This window comes from Misgurnus anguillicaudatus, chromosome 19, assembly GCF_027580225.2.
Source record: "Misgurnus anguillicaudatus chromosome 19, ASM2758022v2, whole genome shotgun sequence".
In the NCBI taxonomy this organism is placed as follows: Eukaryota; Metazoa; Chordata; class Actinopteri; order Cypriniformes; family Cobitidae; genus Misgurnus; species Misgurnus anguillicaudatus.
Genome location: NC_073355.2, coordinates 52,102,631 through 52,123,197, shown reverse-complemented (window position 1 = coordinate 52,123,197; position 20,567 = coordinate 52,102,631). Strand labels below are relative to the sequence as shown.

Here is a 20,567-nt window from a genome sequence, read left to right as displayed (position 1 = left end):
AACAAAGCAGTCTTACAAAAAGCTTATTATTAATACACATATTTTTTTCTGGTTTAAAATAAGTATTTTTGTAATTGAAGGACTTTACTGGTTTGGGGCAGGGGCGATTCCAGGATTTTATAAATGGGGGGGCACAGGGGGGACCAAGAACCAGTCAGGGGGGGCCAATCAAAAAATTCAAATGAAAATAAATACTGGTTTAGAAAATATTAAGCATGGTTCCCAAAATCTTGTGCAATGCCACATGTTCTAGATGGTATTCATTTTTTTTCATTAAACAACAGTTCTGTTCCAGAATAGTTAACTTTAAATAAATTGTCATAATTTACTCATCCTAAAGTTATTTCAAACCTGTATGAGTTTTTCTTCGGCTGAACACAAAATAAAATATTTTGAAGAATCTTAGTAGCCAGAAAGTTGATGAACCCCATTGACTGCATGTTATTTTGTTCCTACATATGAAGTCAATGGGATCCATCAACTGATTTTGGTTACCGGCATTCTTAACTCTTTTCTTTTTTGTGTTCAGCAGAAGAAAGAAACTCATACAGGTTTGAAACAAGTTTAGGTATATGACCATTTAAATTAAGTGAACTGTTCCTTTAAGTAGGCTATCTACATTGCGTGTAGCTGGTATTAGTTAACATTCTGACATATCAGGATTTTGGGAAAATATTAGCCTACTTAAAAATTTGTTTTTCTACTCTGTCTGATCTGACTTTCATTGTTTATTAGCCCATATTGTATTTTAACAAAACTGAATGCTATTTTTTACATATTATCTGATATGTTGTCAGACAACAAGAAAGAGTTTAAGCTAGCGACTAAACACGACCCAATAACACCTCGTGTTTAATCCAACCAGCTGTTACTTTATACTGCTAAAATCCTAATTTAAATGCGACATTGTCTGATACAATTTACATTGAAGAGCTGATACGAGGTGATTTCAGATTACCTGTGTGTCTCATGCAGGGCAGAGCCTGTTGCTCTTCTCATCTGATTGTGTTTATGAGCGCTTTTAATTTTAAATGCGAGTGATAGTTTTATTGTAGATCGCGTATAGCGCAGACAATTCAGTGCAAATTCAAAAATATCAGAGAATACTGTTAAGCGTGCGCGCGCATACCCCACGATAGGGAGGGAGAGAGAGAGAGTTTGTGCACAGAGAACTGGTGTGTGTGTGTGGGAAAACACTAACCTTTCGTTAAGTCATAATACTCGATCAACCGTCAGTAACATCTGTTGACTGTTAACTTTAACGTGGAAAGACAACGGAGGAACCCAGGTGAAAAACACCGGCAACTTTTAACTCCTTCACTCAGTGTCAGAGAGGCACTGTCGAGGTTCCGCACGCAGCAATGAGAAAGCGTGCACGCGAGAGAGAGAGAGGCGCTGCTGAGCGCTTGTAAAAGCACATGAAGACGTTTTAAATAGTAAAATAAAATGTAAATGGTAATCATGGAAAATCTATTTGATTTGTGCCAGTGTTGAGTCTGTGGCGGGGCGCCCTCCTTCTTCTCGTTTGCACGAGTCTCAAATCAAACAGTGATTGACAACTGGTCCAATGGTGTGGTGGGTGTCATGGTATCTCTTTCCTCCTGTTTTAAAAACGCGCAACTACTGTGCTCGCTTCGTCTTCGCGTTAGTCTCAAATCAAACAGTGATTGACAACTGGTCCAATGGTGTGGTGGGTGTCATGGTATCTCTTTCCTCCTGTTTTAAAAATGCGCAACTACTGTGCTCGCTTCGTCTTCGCGTTTGCGCGAGTCTCAAATCAAACAGTGATTGACAGCTCTCTGGTCCAATGGTGCGGTGGGAATTTCAGGTTGACAGTAAATCTAGCTGGCCCAATGAGATTGGAGGGGGGGCACCAGGGGGGGCCAATCATATTCCAAGGGGGGCCGGTGCCACCCCATGCCCCCCTCTAGACACGCCCCTGGTTTGGGGAAGTCTGTATTACATTCTGAACATGTGAAGCACCTTTTAAGCACCTTTATTTTATAATTAAGGTATTTTATGTGGAATTTGAAGAATGTGAAGTAATTTGTTTAATGAAAAAATGCTACTGTCATGTTGTAAAGGCTCTAGTTGTAGACATGCCAGTGTTCTTGAGAAGTTCAAGCTATTTTACTGTAAGGTCTTTTCTGTATATTCTTACATGAATTTAAATCCTAAATCTTAACTTGATTTTTAGGTATTGAGGAAGAAGAGGAAGATCTGAAGCATTTAAGGATTGTTTTGATTGGGAAGACGGGAAGTGGAAAGAGTGCATCAGGAAACACAATACTGGGATTAAATGAGTTTATCAGCCGATCAAGCACAGATTCAGTGACGTCTGTTTGTGAGAAGAGAGTCGTTGAAGTTAATGGAAGATCAGTTGCTGTTGTTGATACTCCAGGTCTGTTTGACACAAAAACACAAAAAGAACAAGTGGTGGAAGAAATAATAAAATGTGTTTCACTGTCAGCACCTGGACCTCACACCTTCATAATTGTGTTGAGTGTGGGAAGATTAACTCAGGAGGAGTCAGAGACTGTAGATCTGATAAGGATGGTCTTTGGTCCTAAAGCTGCACAATTCAGCATCATTCTGTTCACAAGAGGAGATGATCTTGAGGAACAATCTATAGAGGATTATGTGAAGAGCAGTACATCTGCAGAATTGAAGAAACTGATCAGAGACTGTGGAAACAGATACCTGTCATTTAATAACAGAGACAAACAAGACAGAACTCAAGTGATGAAACTGATAAAGATGATAGAAGAGATGAAAACAACAAATCACGGCCGATATTTCACTAACAGCATGTTTGAAGAAGCAGAGATGAGCATTAAAAAGAGAATGGAGGAAATACTGAAAGAGAAAGAGAGAGAAATTCAAGCAGAAAAAGAGGAAATAAAAGCCAAGCATGAGATTGAAATAGAAAACATGAAGAAGAGATTGGAAGAAGAGAAAAGAAAAGCAGATGAGGAAAGAATGAAAATTGAAAATAAGTTTAGGGAGCAGGAAGAAACTCTGAGAAAAGAATTTGAGGAGAAAGATAAAGCAGAACAACAGAAACGAGAGAAAGAGAAACAGAAACAAATAGAAGAGGAAAAACAACAAAGAGCTGAATATCATCAGAAGATAGAAGAGATGAAGAGAGAGTTTGAACAACAGAGATCACAGAGAGAGAAAGAGAAAGAAGAGGAGGATAGAAAGAGAGAAGAGAAATACAGACAAGATCAAGAGAAGTTGAAAGCTAAAGAAGATCTCATCATACAGTTACAAAAGAAACAAGAGGAGGAGATTAAAAAGAGAGATTTAGATGAACAGAAGAGAAGTGAACAAGAAGAGAGAGAGAGACAAGAATGGGCAAGAAAAATAAGAGAAGCTGAACATGACAGAAGAGAGATTCAAGAGGAAATTAAACGACAACAAAGAGAATGGGAGGAGGACAAGAAACGACAGATGAGAGAGAGAGAGGATGATGAGAGAAAGAGAAGACAGAGACATGAAGAAGAACTGAGAGAAAAACAAGAAGAACTGGAGAAAACCAGAAAGAAATTTGAAAAAGAGAGAGAAGAGGAGAGACAGAAACAAAGAGAAGAGAGAGAACAGAAAGACAGAGAATATGAAGAGAAGAAAAATGAAATGATGAAACATTATGAGAAACTGGAGCGAGAGAGAAAAGAGGAGTGGAAAAGAAAAAGACGAGATGATGATGAGAGAAGAGAAGAAGAGAGAAAGAGATGGGAGAAAAGAATTGAGGATATAAAAAGAGAAAAAGAAGAAGAGATCAGAAGAATAGAAAGAGAAAGAAAAGAAAAAGAAGAAAAAGTACAGAAAGAAATGAAGCAGGAGCATGAACAGAGAATAAAAGAGATGAAGAAGAAACATGAAGATGAAGCCAGAAAACAAGCAGAGCAATTGAATGAATTTAGAGAGAAGAATGAGGAACATGTTAAAGAACTTACAGAAAAACTGGAGGAAGAACAGAAACAACGTGAAGAACTGAAGAAACTTTATCAGCAAAAAAGTGAAAAAGAAGAGCCAAAAGAAGAAGAGACAAAAAAATGGTGTGTCGTTCTGTGAAAACAATAATTCCAGTAATACTACTAAACATGATATTTAATATTGCAGACTACTTTAGTTGCCTACCAAAGACCACCAAACATAATTGCAAAAAAATGCAAATAGGCCAAAAGTACTCTTTAAAACCATTAATTTGGTTCTCAATCCTGTTGCTTTTTCAGTTCCTGTTGCTAATCTTGAGAATTGCACAAAATTTTCAGAATTTTTTGTCCAGAAAATATAGGACATTAGATCAAACCTCCCATCACCTAACATAGACCACTCTCAATTGGTTTGTCCATCCAGTAGTTTTTCTAACTTCCAACCAATTTTCTCAACTCAATTACTCAAAATAATTTCCCAGATGAAATTTACATTCTGTCAATCAGATGTTCTGCCTGGTCTTCTGTTTAAAGAGGGTTTAGATACAATCGGCTCCACCCTCTTAACTATAATAAACAGCTCTTTGATAAACGGCGTTTTCCCAGACAGTTTTGAACATACAGCCTCTATTAAAAGGACCAAACCTTGATCCTACTGTGCATAACATCTACAGGCCTATTTCTAAACCTTGTTTCATTTCAAAGGTTTTGGAAAAAGTTGCACTTTTACAGTTTACTTAGTACTTGTATTATTTTAACATTCTAGATCCATTTCAGTCCGGCTTTAGAGCGCTGCATAACACTGAATCAGCATTGCTGAAAGGCACAAATGACATCTTTTTGTCTATTAATTCCAGGTCTTCTGCAATCCTGATTCTTTTAGATCTGAGTGCCTCATTTGACACTATCGATCATGACATTCTTTTGAAACACCTTCAGTGTGTTGTTGAAATCCAGGGCTTGGGTTTACAGTGGTTCATCTCATACCTAAAGGGGAAAACTTTTTCTGTAAATATTGGGTCCTTCACATCACCCCCTATGCCTATTCATTGTGGTGTTCCACAGGGTTCCATCTGTGGTCCTCTACTATTCTCCCTTTACATGCTTACCTCACACAAAAAAATCTTGTTGTTAATTTTGACCCTCATCTCCAATTTGACAAGCATATAAATACAGTTGTAAAGAGTAGCTTTTTCCAACTTAGATCTGGGGCAAAAGTAAAACGCTTTCTTTTTAGTAAAGACCTTGAAATTCTTGAAATGATAAATGCACTAATTTCTTTACGATTGGACTACTGCAATTCTCTCTATGTTGGTCTACCACAATCCACATTGTCTCGGTTGCAGATGGTACAAAACTCGGCAGCGAGATTGCTGACAGGAACTAGAAAAAGTGACCATATCTCCCCTATCCTTGCCTCATTGCATTGGCTACCCATAAAATTCAGAGTCGATTTTTGGGTTCATCTATTCAAATTCAAAGCATTGCACAACATGGCCCCGGATTATATTTCTGAGCTTATTAAACCATGCACAGCTGTCAGATCATTAAGATCTTGTGATCAGTCACTTTATTCTGTCCCTCGAGCTCACTGCAAATCAAAAGTTGACAGGGCTTTTTCTGTAGCTGCCCCAAAGCTCTGGAACAGTTTACTGTTGGGTATTAGGACCTCTCCAGTACTGGGTGTTTTTAAAACTAGTTTAAAGACTTACTTTTACACCTTAGCATTCAAATGTAGTTGTGTAGGGATGCAGGCAGACCCGTCGCCAGACCTCAGTCTTAAGGGGGGCATATGAAATGCATGGGAGGGCACACTTATTATTAGCCTACAGTAAGTATACTTATAATAATATATACTTTATTCGCGCAGCACGTAATCATCACGTTAAACAACCATCAGCAATATGACCAGATAGCCTATAGCCTACACCACATTACATATAGAAGCAATTTTATGAATATCCATAAATCTATACAACATATTACATGTAACACCAGAGGCATCTCTCAAACATTGCATTTTAAAGCAGTCAACAGAGGGATATGCATTGCCATGAGACACGTGCGCACACACACACACATTCACACACACAAACGCACGCAGACTTTGAACCTACTGTACTTGAGTGGAGGCAGCGCTGTCGTCTCTCCCTTCCCTCCTGTCAGTACAGAGGCAGGCGGCGTTTCTCCGAGCAGAACCTCCTCATTAATAAAGTGTCCACTCGGAATTTAACTTGTGAGTGAGGTCCTTGTTCCTTTTTTAACCATTTGCGGATAATATCCATCTTAAAGCAGTATAGATAAGCGAAAACTCATCCAGTGTAAAAAAAGTGCGGTAACTGTTGAGCGGCTACACTGACGTAGGCTACGTCACGTACGTAGCCTCGTGATAGGCTGTTGCAGTGTAGCTAGATTCCCGTCAATCAAACAAAATCACACCATTGTTTTTTATATTTTTAATGTTTTAATTATAAAGAATACAACATTAATGCAACACAAAATTAGCAACTACGATCATTTAAAATTACAGTATTTTTTAAATACTGGGGGGCACAGGCGTCTTTGAAGGCGGGCCCGGCCCCCTATGGCCCGCCCATAGCGACGGGTGTGGGTGCAGGGGTGCTTATATGCATGTACAGATCTCTTTGTATACATGTGTACACTCTTTATAATTGGCACTTCCAACTATGTATATACAACTTTGTCTGATTGTTTTGATATTTGATTTTATCCTCATTCTTGTTTTCTCTTCCTTTCTATTTCTTTTATTTTTAACTGTTTTATTGTATTGGATCAACTACAGTTGTGTTAAATCTGTGCTATATAAATAAACTTTGACTTGACTTGCAGTACTGCAGTAATCACATTATACACTATATTTACTTGAACATCTAGTCTGACTGAAGTCTGCTTGTGCTAAACCTAAACATTTCTCTGGAGTTCTCGCTGTCATTTTAAATGATGTCTGTTTCACTTCAGTAACTGAGAGCTAAGTTTAGACAGAACTTTTAAACAGGAGTCAGTGTACTTATTAAAACAGATACGTTTCATTTTTTTATGTGAGCCTTTAAATAAGTTTAAAGTTAAATTTTTAAGTAAACTTACATTTAAGTACCAGATAATGATGAAATGATTTTAAATGAGTGTCTTTATTAGAATACAACCAGAAATTACAGGTTATATGTATGCAGTATTTAAAAATCTGAAAAACTGTGAGACATTTAATGTCATCTCTCTTTATGTATTATTGGGTTTTATTTTAATTATTTTTCATATTTGCTGTTGAAAATCATTTCTATCTAAAGCACTTTGAATTGCCTTTGTGTACAAAACGTGCTGTATAATTACCCTTACGAAAAAGAAGTTTATTCAAGTGTGCTATAAGTATACTTTTTTTAAACTTAAAATAAGAAAGTATACTTTCAGTTGACTTTTTATGTACTTCTCTAAAATGTACTTTAGGTACTTCTCAAAAATATACTTAAATTGTACTAAAGTATACTTGACCTATACTGACCGAAATGTCTAAGTATATTTGGCCTATACTTGTTTACTGACATATACTTAAAAGTATTAAGTAAAAATGCAACAACAAAAGCTACATCAAGAAAGCTGCAAAAAGCCATATGATTAGCCCTGGTGAAAAATAAATATACTTTATTGTATTTCAAGTATATTTAACTTTGCAATAGTACATTACAAATATACTTAGAAAGAAATTTACCATCTTTGAATATATTGAAAGTATGCTTACAACATATTTGTTTACAATTAAACTTTTAACATATTTCAAAATAATTATAATTTAGTATATTTTCTAAAAGTATACTTTTAAAAAATATATACTTGGAGTTAAAGTTTTGTGCAATTTTTAAAGTATACTAATTTGAACTTATTTTAAAGTTTATTTTAGGTATACTTTATCTGTTAAAGTTATCATTATAATGCACTGACAGCATATTTATAAAATACATTATTTAGCATCCTTTAGAAACAGTATATTTTAAGTAAATTTTGAAAGTATATGTAGTGTACAAATGTATATTATCCTTATGGAGAATCTTTAGTGTTAGTAAACTAGTAGGTTATTAATTTTGTGCTGCAGGTATACTTGCAAGTATTCTTTTACTATCACTGTAAAAAAATACTTTGCTGCCTTAAAATTTTTAGTTGAATCAACTCGGATTTACAAGTCATTTCAAATTACTGTTATTTATCTTGATTAGAGACCAGTTGTTATAACTACAGGTGAGTTGTTATAACTTATAAAATTAAGTTGACTCAACTATATTTTATAAGTTGTGACAACTAATCTTTGTTGACATGACTTGTAAATCTGAGTTGATTTAACAAAAATTTTTAAGGCAGCAAAGTATTTTTACAGTGTAAACTTTTAGTTAACTAGTGTACTCATACTGAAAGTGTACATGTAAGTGTTCTGTTAGTGTACTCTTAGTAAACTAGCAAGTTACTAATTGTGTGCTGCAGGTATACTTGCAAGTATTCTTTTACTATACTTTTAGTTAACTAGTAGTTTACTTTAAGTGAACTTAACATCATACTATAAATATATATATATTGCACTTAAAGTACAATACAATGTTCCTGTGTATTAATTTTTATACTTGACATATACCTTTTAATTGTACTTTCAATTTGAAGCTAAATCTTTCGTATGCTATCAGTGACCTAATCAAACAAAAATAATAAATACAAAAATTATAAATATATTATTTATATATTATATACTCACTTTCAACATTTGATATGTTATCTATATTCTATTGTGAATAAAATATAAGTTTATGAGATTTGTAAATTATTCCATTCCTTTTTTACTCACAATTTCTACAGTGTCCCAACTTTTTCTGATTTGAGGTTGTATATATATCTATATATATGGCTGAATCCCCTGAATATTTACTTTCGTTCTGGACTCCATTTCCCATAATCCCGCATACCTGGACTGATTACTCTGCCACCTGAAACTCATTGGACAGCCTATATAAACTCTCTGGAAACATTCAGTTAGTGCAAAGTCTTGATTTGTACCGGCTGTCATTGCTGAGCGGTTTGCCTGCCTGACATTGCTGTTGTTTGACCTTGCCTGTTGGAATATGAGTGTTTAATAAAAACCTGCAGATGGATCCTCAGTGTCAAAGTGCTTTGTTACACAAGCAGCATACAATAAGTAACCTACTAGTTTACTAAGAGTACACTAACAGAACACTTGCATGTACACTTTCAGTATATGACTAGCAAATGTTGTGGATTTTTTATAGTGATTATGAAAAATAATTTTCAGCAGAGGGTTCCATTGCCAAAAGATGACTTTATTGCATACAACAATAAGGTGGCCAAGCAACTAAAGAGTCTTTTTCAGAATGCAACCTAATATACAGTTCTCTAAAAGTTGAAACTCCTCCCATGTAGTTGTTTTTAGCATGTTTTTATGTTTGACAGGTGTTGTGACTTCATTCCTTCCAAATGTCAGCCTATGCATTTTTAGCTCCAATATGCTCTCAGTTACCATATTTTAAACCCTGCATACATTGCAGTCTTTAAGACTGCTAGTCTTCAGCTTACACACATGAGACATGTATACTTGCAAAACATATTTGAATCTGAATACCATGTTCACCAAAGATATAGTTCTGAATTAAAAAATCTTCTTCATTCCACCCTTTGAGACTTTCACAAGTCTCACCCAAAGTGCAACTTCATAATCCAGTTCAATTAAGTAAGTTAAGATAATTAATGGCTTAACTAAGCCATCTTTCCCTTACCAATGACTAAATCATGCTGCCGCACTTTGGTGGAGTGTGGAACAAACATCTTCTCTTGGAGAAGTAAAAGAATCTACTCCCTAAATTAACAAACCTTTATGATCATGTAATATACTTCATTATGTCATTGTTGCTGTAAAATCAGAACTCATAAAAATATTCATCATAAGAGTGTAAATTAGACAAATACCTTTTCAATTCTTATTATCTTTTTCTGATGTAGTATTACCATTTTCTAACTTTTGCAAAACCCATTTTGATGCACTTTGTAATGTCCTATATATGAAGTAACTTTTCATCTTGATATTTCAACATTAACATTTGTTTCAATATAAGTATACAGTAAAATAACAATTCATCCAATTAAACTTGCAAATCCTTAACCTCTGATAATTTGCATCATTTAACTTATACCTTTGATAATATTCATCCTTTAACCTATACCTTTGATCATTTGCATCCTTTAACCTTTAAATCTGTGACATACCAAAATATATCTTTTATAATTTGACAAACCAATCACCCATTTTCCTAATTTTAAATCACAACAATTCCACATTAAGATTCTTTCTTCCTGTATTAGTTGCAGTTTCTATCCTAAACTCTTAAGCTTATTGATAGCTTTAATGAATATCTATGTTGTATTTTTAGCATAACATTAATCTCCATACAATAAAACTATACCCCTTTGTTGTATCTCATTGTTTTTCTAAAATTGTTAAAACATCATTAGTTAAATTTAATAAACCTTTGTTGATTATAGTAGATATAATTTAGTAATTCTAGATTAAATCAATATTTATTCTAACCATGATTTTATCTCATCTCTTGCTTAAATTGTAACATATGGTAATACCAAACCAATTTTGGGATAAACTATTTTAGTTTTATAATTTGTTTTCTCAGAATTTTGTTCAATATACTTCAATATAATCATGATGATTTCTTAAATTACCTTAGTCTTGTACATATATATTTCTTCTCTAATTGCAAAACCACCATAAGTTATCATTTCCCATCAAATCAAAATTAAACCAAAAGAATTCTGCTAACATTACTGTTTGATCTTCATATGTCCAGTGCTGATTCCCACATTCTTTTTACTGTATACTAGCATTGTCCACCCTTTCCATACCTAAAGCCAAAATTATTAAGGATTTATAATAGCTTTTGGAATTTTATATTTGATTTGTTCAAGTTCTATGTTATAGAATATTCCCTTTAAATATCCCTCATCTTTAGTTCCATCAGGTTTACTGTAGCATTCATAATCTTCAGTATTTTTTTCCTATTTTAATGCTTTTATTAACTTTCCAAAATTGAGACTATTTACCAAAATATGCCCTATAAAATGGATATTTAAACCAGAATTTGTCAATTTGTTAAATTGAACACCCCTATAATATCATGTTGACTTTTGATTATTATTACCTTTCGTAATTCAGAGCATAATAAGCAATTGTTCATACCAATTTCTCTTATCTTTGAAAATGTTGTACCATTTGTACTATTCATTATGTTTTTGTTGTTTCCCATAAAATATCCCCAATATATATATTTTTCCTTCCGTTGACGTCCTTTTTCTTCTTTTGATGTCCTTGTCTACTTGTTGTTTTGGTTTCTTTAGTATTCAATCTAGATTTTGTTCCTCCTGAGATTATTGTAGAATAAGTTTTCACTGGTGTTACCGGTCCTCGCTGAAGTGTTACTGATCCTTGCTGATAGGTGAAAAGTTAATTGAAAAGAGTTTGATTATTGACTGCAGTCGTGTGAATTTACAATATGTTGCTGATAATTGTCAAACTGCTTATTAGCTTTATTTTTCAATTTCCATGACTAATTCCTTGAAGTTTTCCTTGTGTGTCCTTTACACATTACCAGCAACTTTGTCCAGATGTATTGCTTGTGAACTCCACTGCTTTGCACTCATTGCTTGTTGCTCCTGAAAGTCTCTCCTCATTTACATATTTTCTTAACTTTGTTGCCGTTGCTTGATCTGCCCCGAGTGGTCATTACTTAGTTCTTTATTTGTTTGTAGACTTGAATTGCTTTTCATTTTTCTATTGTTGTCTTCTGTATCATGTCTTTTATTATTTTCTTTTCCTCAGTTCTCCTCTTCATTATTGTGTTTAAGTTCTCCTCTGCTCCTCAGCTCTCCTCTTCAGTATCGTGTTTTTGGTTCTCCTTTTCTCCTCAGCTCTCCTCTTTAGTGTTTTTGTTGTCCTCCTCTCCGACTGGTATATTAGGAACGCTGTGCAATGGCTCAGATGACATCAGATGTGCTCCTTCCCCCTGGCCTGCTGTTAGGGCTGCTCTCCCTGGTCCTTGTTTTATGTCACTCTCTCCTGAAGTCCCTCAGATACACTAGATCCCATGGCATAATATGGCATTTTATCTCCATCTCCTCATCAGGCTCCTTTTCTTTTTCCTGCACACAAATAGCTTATGCATACAGTTAGTTTTATCACATAAGATCTCATCTTTATTTGTAATTGTTCCAAAAGCTCCATCTGCAGTCGTTCCAGAGGAAGTCCTTTTTTGGGGATGAATTTTTGTTATCACATATAGTATAGCGCAGACATTGGTATTGGCATTGGTATTGGCATTGGTCGACCAATAAGCATTCCATGCAGTGTTGGTTGAAGTCTTTCACTCGTTATTGCAAGAGACAAAGCATCCAGTCAGTTCAGCTTCATGCTTTCACATGTTTTGCTGAGTTTAACCTTGAAGGGATGGTATACTTTTTATGATTAAGGCCGGTAAACACATCTTAGTCTTTCCTTTATTCTTTACTGTTGCAGTATTTGCTTTATTATTTTTAAATAAATGCTGATCTAGGGATTACTTCTTCTATATTTTTTATCCTTATTGTTTGGCACTAGCTTTACCTGTTGAACAGAAACTCAACCATAAATGCACTCAAATATTGAGACCATTTTTTTACATACGGAGAATAATACCAAATTTTCCTCTTTTTAATCTTTTAATTTTAATTTGTTCTTTTATATCTCCGTTTTTAATTTGAACTTAAAAACCACCCATCTGGAAAGGTAACATTTTACTGTACTATAGAATGATTTATCCCCAATGTGTACATTAGATGTCTTGAATGTCTTTCTTTGTCCTCCTTTAGGTGCCACAAAATATTCATAACATCCTGCGTGTTCTTCTTCTCTTCTATCTTCTAATTAAGGCTTTTATATTAACACTAAGCAAAACTTCTGTGTGGCTTTCTGAGGCTTCTTTAGCCTCCCAATCTGCTGTGTTGTTCCCTGTGATAAAATATCATTCATTTTTATATAAGTTTAATATTTTATGATTGCCATTTACTTTGATAATGTTCACTGCAGAAATTAAACCCCACTTATTCAGTACATTGATTATGTATACCCTCATTCTTTTGAAAGCCTCTTTGTTCCCATACCGAATTGGATATTGTTTAGTTTCCCAAAAAACAAACAAATATTTCTTCTGTTTAAAAACTCAAATATATAAAGCAAATATCAATTACAGTATTTGTCATCTGGGAAAACATTTGTTAGCAATGTGGATCTGGATATCAACTGTTTAGTCTTACAATATCATTAATTGGATACTTCAATTAGTACTTTGTTCTCTACATCTTTTAACAATTAATACATCTTCTTAATCTTGCATGTTGTTATCATCTGCATTTATTGTTTTTTATGAAAACTATTTCCTGACAAATGATTGACTATAACATATAATTCTAATGTAATTCTTAAACATTATGGAGATCCACTGGCTTTATATAGTTTTTTTTTCCCATCATATCCCATAAATCCTTTTCTTCACAATCTTTTCCAGTATACAAGAGACCTGTGGAAATAAGTCAGTTACATTAAGTCATTATTCTATTAACTGATTTTCAACCATACTCTTTACTAGTTCTTGTTTACCTTTCTCTGATGTTATATCAATTTCTTGTCATATAATTTATTTTGCCACTTTTTAAGTTGAATATCTTTCTCATGATCATATTATAATACAATGAAATTCCCACTTTGATAACTTTGCATTAGAAATTTGTGCGTCAATAAATTTTCCAATTTATTCATTGTTTGTTGTACATCACTATGTATTATACATTTGCTTTGATTAAGTTAATATCACTTTAATATCATGTCTTACTTACTTTATATCTATAATCCCTATACCCTTCTGGAAAACACAAATTCCAATGGCTTAACCCAAATTATGCATATTTTGTTTAACAAGTAAACAGTAAACAGGAGTGTGATTTTGATATGAGAATAGATATGGTCATGGTTTTGTTTATTGTGTATAGACATACATTGAATTACCACTACTTGTCCAGAGAATCATATTATTAACAACTCTTCTGGACCTTAAACTGGACTTTGAAAGGCTGCTGTCACCCTCCCCCCTTCACTCACAGAACTGGTACATGGACATAGTGAAAGTCTCTCTTAGCGTGGCCAGGCTTTTTGTTGTCCTCAGCATGTTTTCTTTGTCTCTCCCAGTTCAAGTTGTTTTCTTTCTAGGATGGTGATGCTGCAAAGTCATTTATGATGGGTACAGGATTCTGGCTTTTTGGAGGAATTGCTGAAAGTAGCTGAACACAAGAGTCATCACTGTTATTCACTTTGCATTTCAAAACAGTGTTGTCATTCCAGGGTCTCCTTCTGGATTTCCCTCAGTCTCTTTTTTATTGTCTCTGAACAAAACTGGATTCTCTGTGTCTCCCAGTTTTCTCTTTGTGCTTTTAGAGTCCAAGCAGTGGCTGCCACACTGCTATGATAATGTTCAAAAATAGTCCTTCCTCATGTAACGTTAGTCCACCGGTCAAAGGTTTCATTCATTTCTCCATTGCCACAACTTAGTCCTTTTCCCAGTCCCATGAATGCCTGAGGGTAAGTGATCAGCCTCACAAGGTCCTTAATACCTTTATTAAACTTAAAAATTGTAAGGCCAGTAGCCTAAGCCATCATTTATCTTTTTCCCCATATCCACATTACTCCATCAGATGACAACTCCTCTTTACTCTCCCTCTCTACTCTCTTCTAATTTTACTTCATTAATTCTTTCTAATGTTTTTCCTATTTTTATTTCTTATTTTTCATTTATCTCTTTTTACCTCATCTTTTTTCACCCCTGTGTGTAAACAATGCATCTTGTCTTTTTACTCTACACTCTTTACTCTCATACTCTTCCTGATAATAATTTAAATTTCTTTAATTTAGTATCTTTTCCACATTTTTAAGCTTTACTCCCAAACCTGTTTAATTTATCCTATTCTATATCTACTGATCCTTTCATTTACATTTTACTTATAATTTCCACAGTGCCCTTGAGTACTGGAAATCAACCTTCTACAGTATGCATGAACAAATTTGGATTAACATTTAACACACTTTCTTTTTGTTCCATTATCAACTTCCTTTAACATTTTTCTAATCTATATATGTTCCCCTTTAGTCATTAATAATGCCAATGCTTTTCTTCTTTAAATCCATCCTTCTTTTCTTTCTTTTGATTTAATATAGGCTTATTTACAATATCCATTTCTTTACACATTGCAACATCAAATGTTCCCTTCATGACAATTTCTTCAACACATTCTTTATCAGATCTCTGCCCAATAGATATTTCCACAAGAATAACAACTATGACTTTACTCTACACCTGTTACTTCTCCATTCAATCTTCTCTATCATATTTAGCAATTTTTTAACTTTTTAACGTTAAAAAATTAACAAATAAAAACAGTTTTATTCCAGTTAACTTTCAAGCTAAGTAAACGTCAAGCTTACCATTTTCTCTCCAATATTACTTTTTCTACACTGCAAATGTTTTTCAAGCAGTTCCTTCTTAATTAATGTTTCTCCCTTCAATTCAATTTGTTTTATTTGTCAGGTAATACTATTTTTTCCCTTTACAATAGTCTTAAACACAAATATTTTTCATTGGATTAAGATATACAATATAGATGTAAAAACCTCCTTTCAACCTATATATACCATTTACCTATAATTTTAATCTCTTATTACTTTATTATATAAATAATATATTATTATTATTATTTTACTTATATTAACCGGTATTTCACTTCACTGCTAGCTCTTTCATCCACAGCACTCAGTCAGGCCTGCACTCACTCTATTTATAACATACACCCAGTCATTCACACTTTAAACATGACACCACTTGTTTTTCACTGTTGAGGATCCTTTCCACTTTTACTCACAAGTCAAACTTTTTATCATGCATTAGGGCGGTATCTACAGAATAATATTTTATCCGTTCAGACCTCTATCATATAAATATATATATAAAGAGCTGTTTTCATAAAAAACTATTCTGCCCTTTCAGACCCCTATCCACTTTATAACACTTTTGTTTCATGCTTTGTTTATTTATTTTTTATCCATACACTCTAAAATATGCAGCATTTATGTTAAATCAACATATACATTTTTTGTTACCCTAACCTAACAAAGTAACACATTAATGGCTTGAAAAACCAAAGTACTTTTCCTTTTGCTATCATTATTTTACAGTGTATCCGCTTATTTCATAAGCATTTTTAATAGTCTGTTCCAGTCTACCTGTATCCGTCAAGGCCCTCTTACAGAATAAACACAGATTATTTAATTTTATCCTTTTTTTCCATAAGCATTTTTAATAGTCTGTTCCAGTCTACCTGTATCCGTCAAGGCCCTCTTACAGAGTAAACACAGATTATTTAATTTTATCTTATTTTTTTTCATACACTGTAAATAAAATGCAGTATTGATGTCAAATCAACATATGCTTAAATACTTAACCTAACAAATTGAAACATGGATTTGCTTCCAAAACCATGTTACTTTTTTCTTTATACAAATTATTCATTTACAGTGTATCAGCTTATTACATCTAATCAATAGCCCTCTTGCAATAAGCATTTTTTATAATCTGTTACAGTCTATTTTATTCGTCAAAGGCCCTTCGTCAAAGGCCTTTTATATGTTTAAAAATAAACACAGATTATATATTTCATTGCCCGTCAGCAATTTAACTTTTTATTGCCCCTTAGCAATATAACAATCTGTTCCAGGTTAATGCTAAAACAAGGCTTACTTAGCAAAACCACAGATTACACCCGAGCTCAGGCTGTTTAATCCCTTCTTCATCATAAAAATATCACACCATGCATCAAAATCCTTGGAAATGGAACCCTTTTTATCTTATATTAATCTTAGTTCTTATATTGGAAGAGCATTGTGAAAGTCTTTCCACCATGAGCCAACCCAGATGAGCAACACAACAGTACACCAGTAAATAAGCAAAAACTGCTCACCTGGTCCTGTGTATGCTGCTCATCCAAACTTAGCCCACAGCGGTCATCCACCTCCATGCTCCTTTCCAGTCCCTGTTTGGGCGCCAAATGTTGTGGATTTTTTATAGTGATTATGAAAAATAATTTTCAGCAGAGGGTTCCATTGCCAAAAGATGACTTTATTGCATACAACAATAAGGCCGAGTTGGTGGCCAAGCAACTAAAGAGTCTTTTTCAGAATGCAACCTCATATACAGTTCTCTAAAAGTTGAAACCCCTCCCATGTAGTTGTTTTTAGCATGTTTTTATGTTTGACAGGTGTTGTGACTTCATTCCTTCCAAATGTCAGCCTATGCATTTTTAGCTCTGCTCTCAGTTACCATATTTTAAACCCTGCATACATTGCAGTCTTTAAGACTGCTAGTCTTCAGCTTACAAACATGAGACATACATACTTGCAAAACACATTTGAATCTGAGTACCATGTTCACCAAAGATATAGTTCTGAATTAAAAAATCTTCTTCACAAACTACTAGTTAACTAAAAGTATATTAAAAGAACACTTGGAAGTATACCTGCAGCACACAATAAGTAACCTACTAGTTTACTAAGAGTACACTAACAGAACACTTGCATGTACACTTTCAGTATATGACTAGTAAACTACTAGTTAACTAAAAGTATATTAAAAGAACATTTGGAAGTATACCTGCAGCACAAAATGAGTAACCTACTAGTTTACTAAGAGTAATCTAACAAACATTTGCATGTACACTTGAAGTATAAGTCTAGAAAATTACTAGTATACTCATGAGTTCACTTGCAGTACAAATGAAGAACTAATTGTGCACTAGTTGTACACATAAAGTTGACTACTCTTACACTTATAGTACACTTAGAAGTATATTTTTATATACTAAAAGTGGGCCAATTTAGTCCCAAGCGGTATTCAAGCAGTACACTTACAAGTTTACTACTAGAACATAAATGTTAGTACACTTACTACATAAAGTATACTTAAAACTATACTACAACATTACTTAAGTATACTTAATAAAATTAACTTGAAGTGTACTTCTTTTTCGTAAGGGTAAACTTCAAGTTAATTTTATTAAGTATACTTAAGTAATGTTGGAGTATAGTTTTAAGTTTACTTTATGTAGTAAGTGTACTAACAAAAAAAAGTGTACTAACATTTATGTTCTAGTATACTTGTAAGTGTACTGCTTGAATACCGCTTGGGACTAAATTGGCCCACTTGTAGTATATAAAAGTATACTTCTAAGTGTACTATAAGTGTAAGAGTAGTCAACTTTAAGTGTACAACTAGTGCACAATTAGTTCTTCATTTGTACTGCAAGTGAACTCATGAGTATACTAGTAGTTTTCTAGACTTATACTTCAAGTGAACATGCAAATGTTCTGTTAGATTACTCTTAGTAAACTAGTAAGTTACTAATTTTGTGCTGCAGGTATACTTCCAAATGTTCTTTTAATATACTTTTAGTTAACTAGTAGTTTACTAGTCAAGGCAAGGCAAGGCAAGTTTGTTTGTATAGCACATTTCGTACACGGAGGTCATTCAAAGTGCTTTACATACAAATGAAAAAACAAAAATCAAAGATACATGAATTTAAAATATCAATTAAAAGAAAATAAATGTGATTTTAATAAAAACTCTTTAAATGTGTGAAAAAGAATAAAACAGGAATAAAAGTATAAAACAGTTAAAAATAAGAATAAAATCAAGAGAAATAAAACAAATTAAAACAGTGCATATATAATATAGTGCAATCAGTTCAGACGCAGCATAGTGCTCATTCAGTAAATGCATAACTAAACAGATGTGTTTTGAGTCTGGATTTGAATGTGACTACTGTTGGAGCACATTTAATCTCTTCTGGAAGCTGGTTCCAGCTGCGACTGGCATAATAGCTAAAAGCTGACTCTCCTTGCTTTGAGTGAACCCTTAGTATTTCTAGCTGATGTGATCCTAATGATCTGAGTGATCTGTTGGGTTTATATTCAATGAGCATATCAGCAATGTATTGAGGTCCTAGTCCATTGAGTGATTTATATACCATTAATAATACTTTAAAATCAATCCTAAATGTAACTGGTAGCCAGTGTAGAGACCTGAGGACTGGTGTGATATGTTCATATTTTTTGGTTCTGCTCAGAATCCTGGCAGCAGCGTTCTGAATGAGCTGGAGCTGTCTAATGGTCTTTTTGGGAAGGCCAGTGAGGAGGCCATTACAATAATCCACCCTGCTGGTGATGAAAGCATGCACAAGTTTCTCTAAGTCTTGTCTGGAAACAAAGCATCTAATTCTTGCAATATTTTTGAGATGATAGTATGCTGATTTAGTTATTTTGATTTGATTTGATTTGATTTAATGGTTTATTTTAAAAGGGGACAGTGCAATTTCATAAAACACAGGCCGGGGCGGACCCAAAGATAGCTAAACAAGGTCACGCCCCTTCCTAGTTTCCACCTCGAGGAGGTTCCCAAGACCACCCCAATGACCAGACAGACAAGTATACTAATATTAAAATAACACTTTATTAAATATTTAAAAGGAAAGGGGAAGGGGGAAGGGCAATTTAAAAGCAACTCTGCTTCTAGTCTCCAGGACCACTTCGAGTGCAGCGGGGGCTAGGACTCTTTTCTTAGAGGGACCCTGCTATCCGTGGCGCCCTCCGCTTCTCCTGGAGGCAGAAAGGAAAGTCGAATTAGTGCTGTGTTAGAAACTGTTGTCGATACCTGTTCCTATCACCAGTCTGAGATGTTTGTTTCTTTCTCTTGTTCCTTAAGGTTCCTGGCGTCCTCTTCGGGGGCCGTGCGTGGGGGACTCAGATGGATGAAGTCCGCAGGCAAGGTGGTCCAGACAGAGGTACAAGGGGGTTGGTCTCGCTGGGACCTTTGTGCTCCTCTTCGTAGCGGGCTGGGGACAGAGGTAAGTTACACCACACAAGTAAGATATTTTCAACAAGGGCAAGAAGGTTAATACTCTGGGACTTTTACGTTCTTCTTCTCAGCGACTAGGAGGCAGCGGTAAGTTACACCACACAGGTGAGGTATTTCACACCAAAGTAGGGGCTTACTACACTGGGTCTTTTACGTTCCTCTTCACAGCGGGCTAGGAGACAGAGGTCAGCTGCACCACACAGGTAAGATATTTCACACACACAGGAAAGGGGCTTCACACAAAGGTAAGAGGGTTATTACACTGCGACTTTTACGTTCCTCTTCACAATGGCCTAGAAAGCAAAGGCAGGTTGCACCACACAGGTAAGGGGTTTCACACAAAGGTAAGAGGGTTATTACACTGGGACTTTTACGTTCCTCTTCACAACGGCCTAGAAGACAAAGGTAAGTTGCACCACACGTAAGGGGTTTCACACAAAGGTAAGTAATAAGTGGTCGTCTCACCCAACATGTATCCCGGGGGCAGTGGATCCACAAAGCGCCAGCTACACACAAGGGGACGCCGGGTATGATGCGTACTGGCCTGAACGCTTCCCTAGTTCCTTCCCCT

General features: G+C 34.6%; 1 protein-coding gene across 2 annotated transcripts in view; it reads left to right on the top strand.

Annotated features, from left to right (window-relative positions):
* LOC141351229 (uncharacterized) overlaps nt 1-5,851 on the top strand; it is a 64,957-nt gene extending 59,106 nt beyond the window's left edge. For both annotated transcript variants that reach the window (XM_073857841.1, XM_073857842.1), the window contains one exon: nt 2,198-5,851. In XM_073857841.1, the coding sequence (XP_073713942.1) occupies nt 2,198-4,077 (1,880 nt within the window). In that variant the 3' untranslated portion in view covers nt 4,078-5,851. The remainder of the gene's footprint in view (nt 1-2,197) is intronic.
* Nucleotides 5,852-20,567: the final 14,716 nt, after the last annotated feature.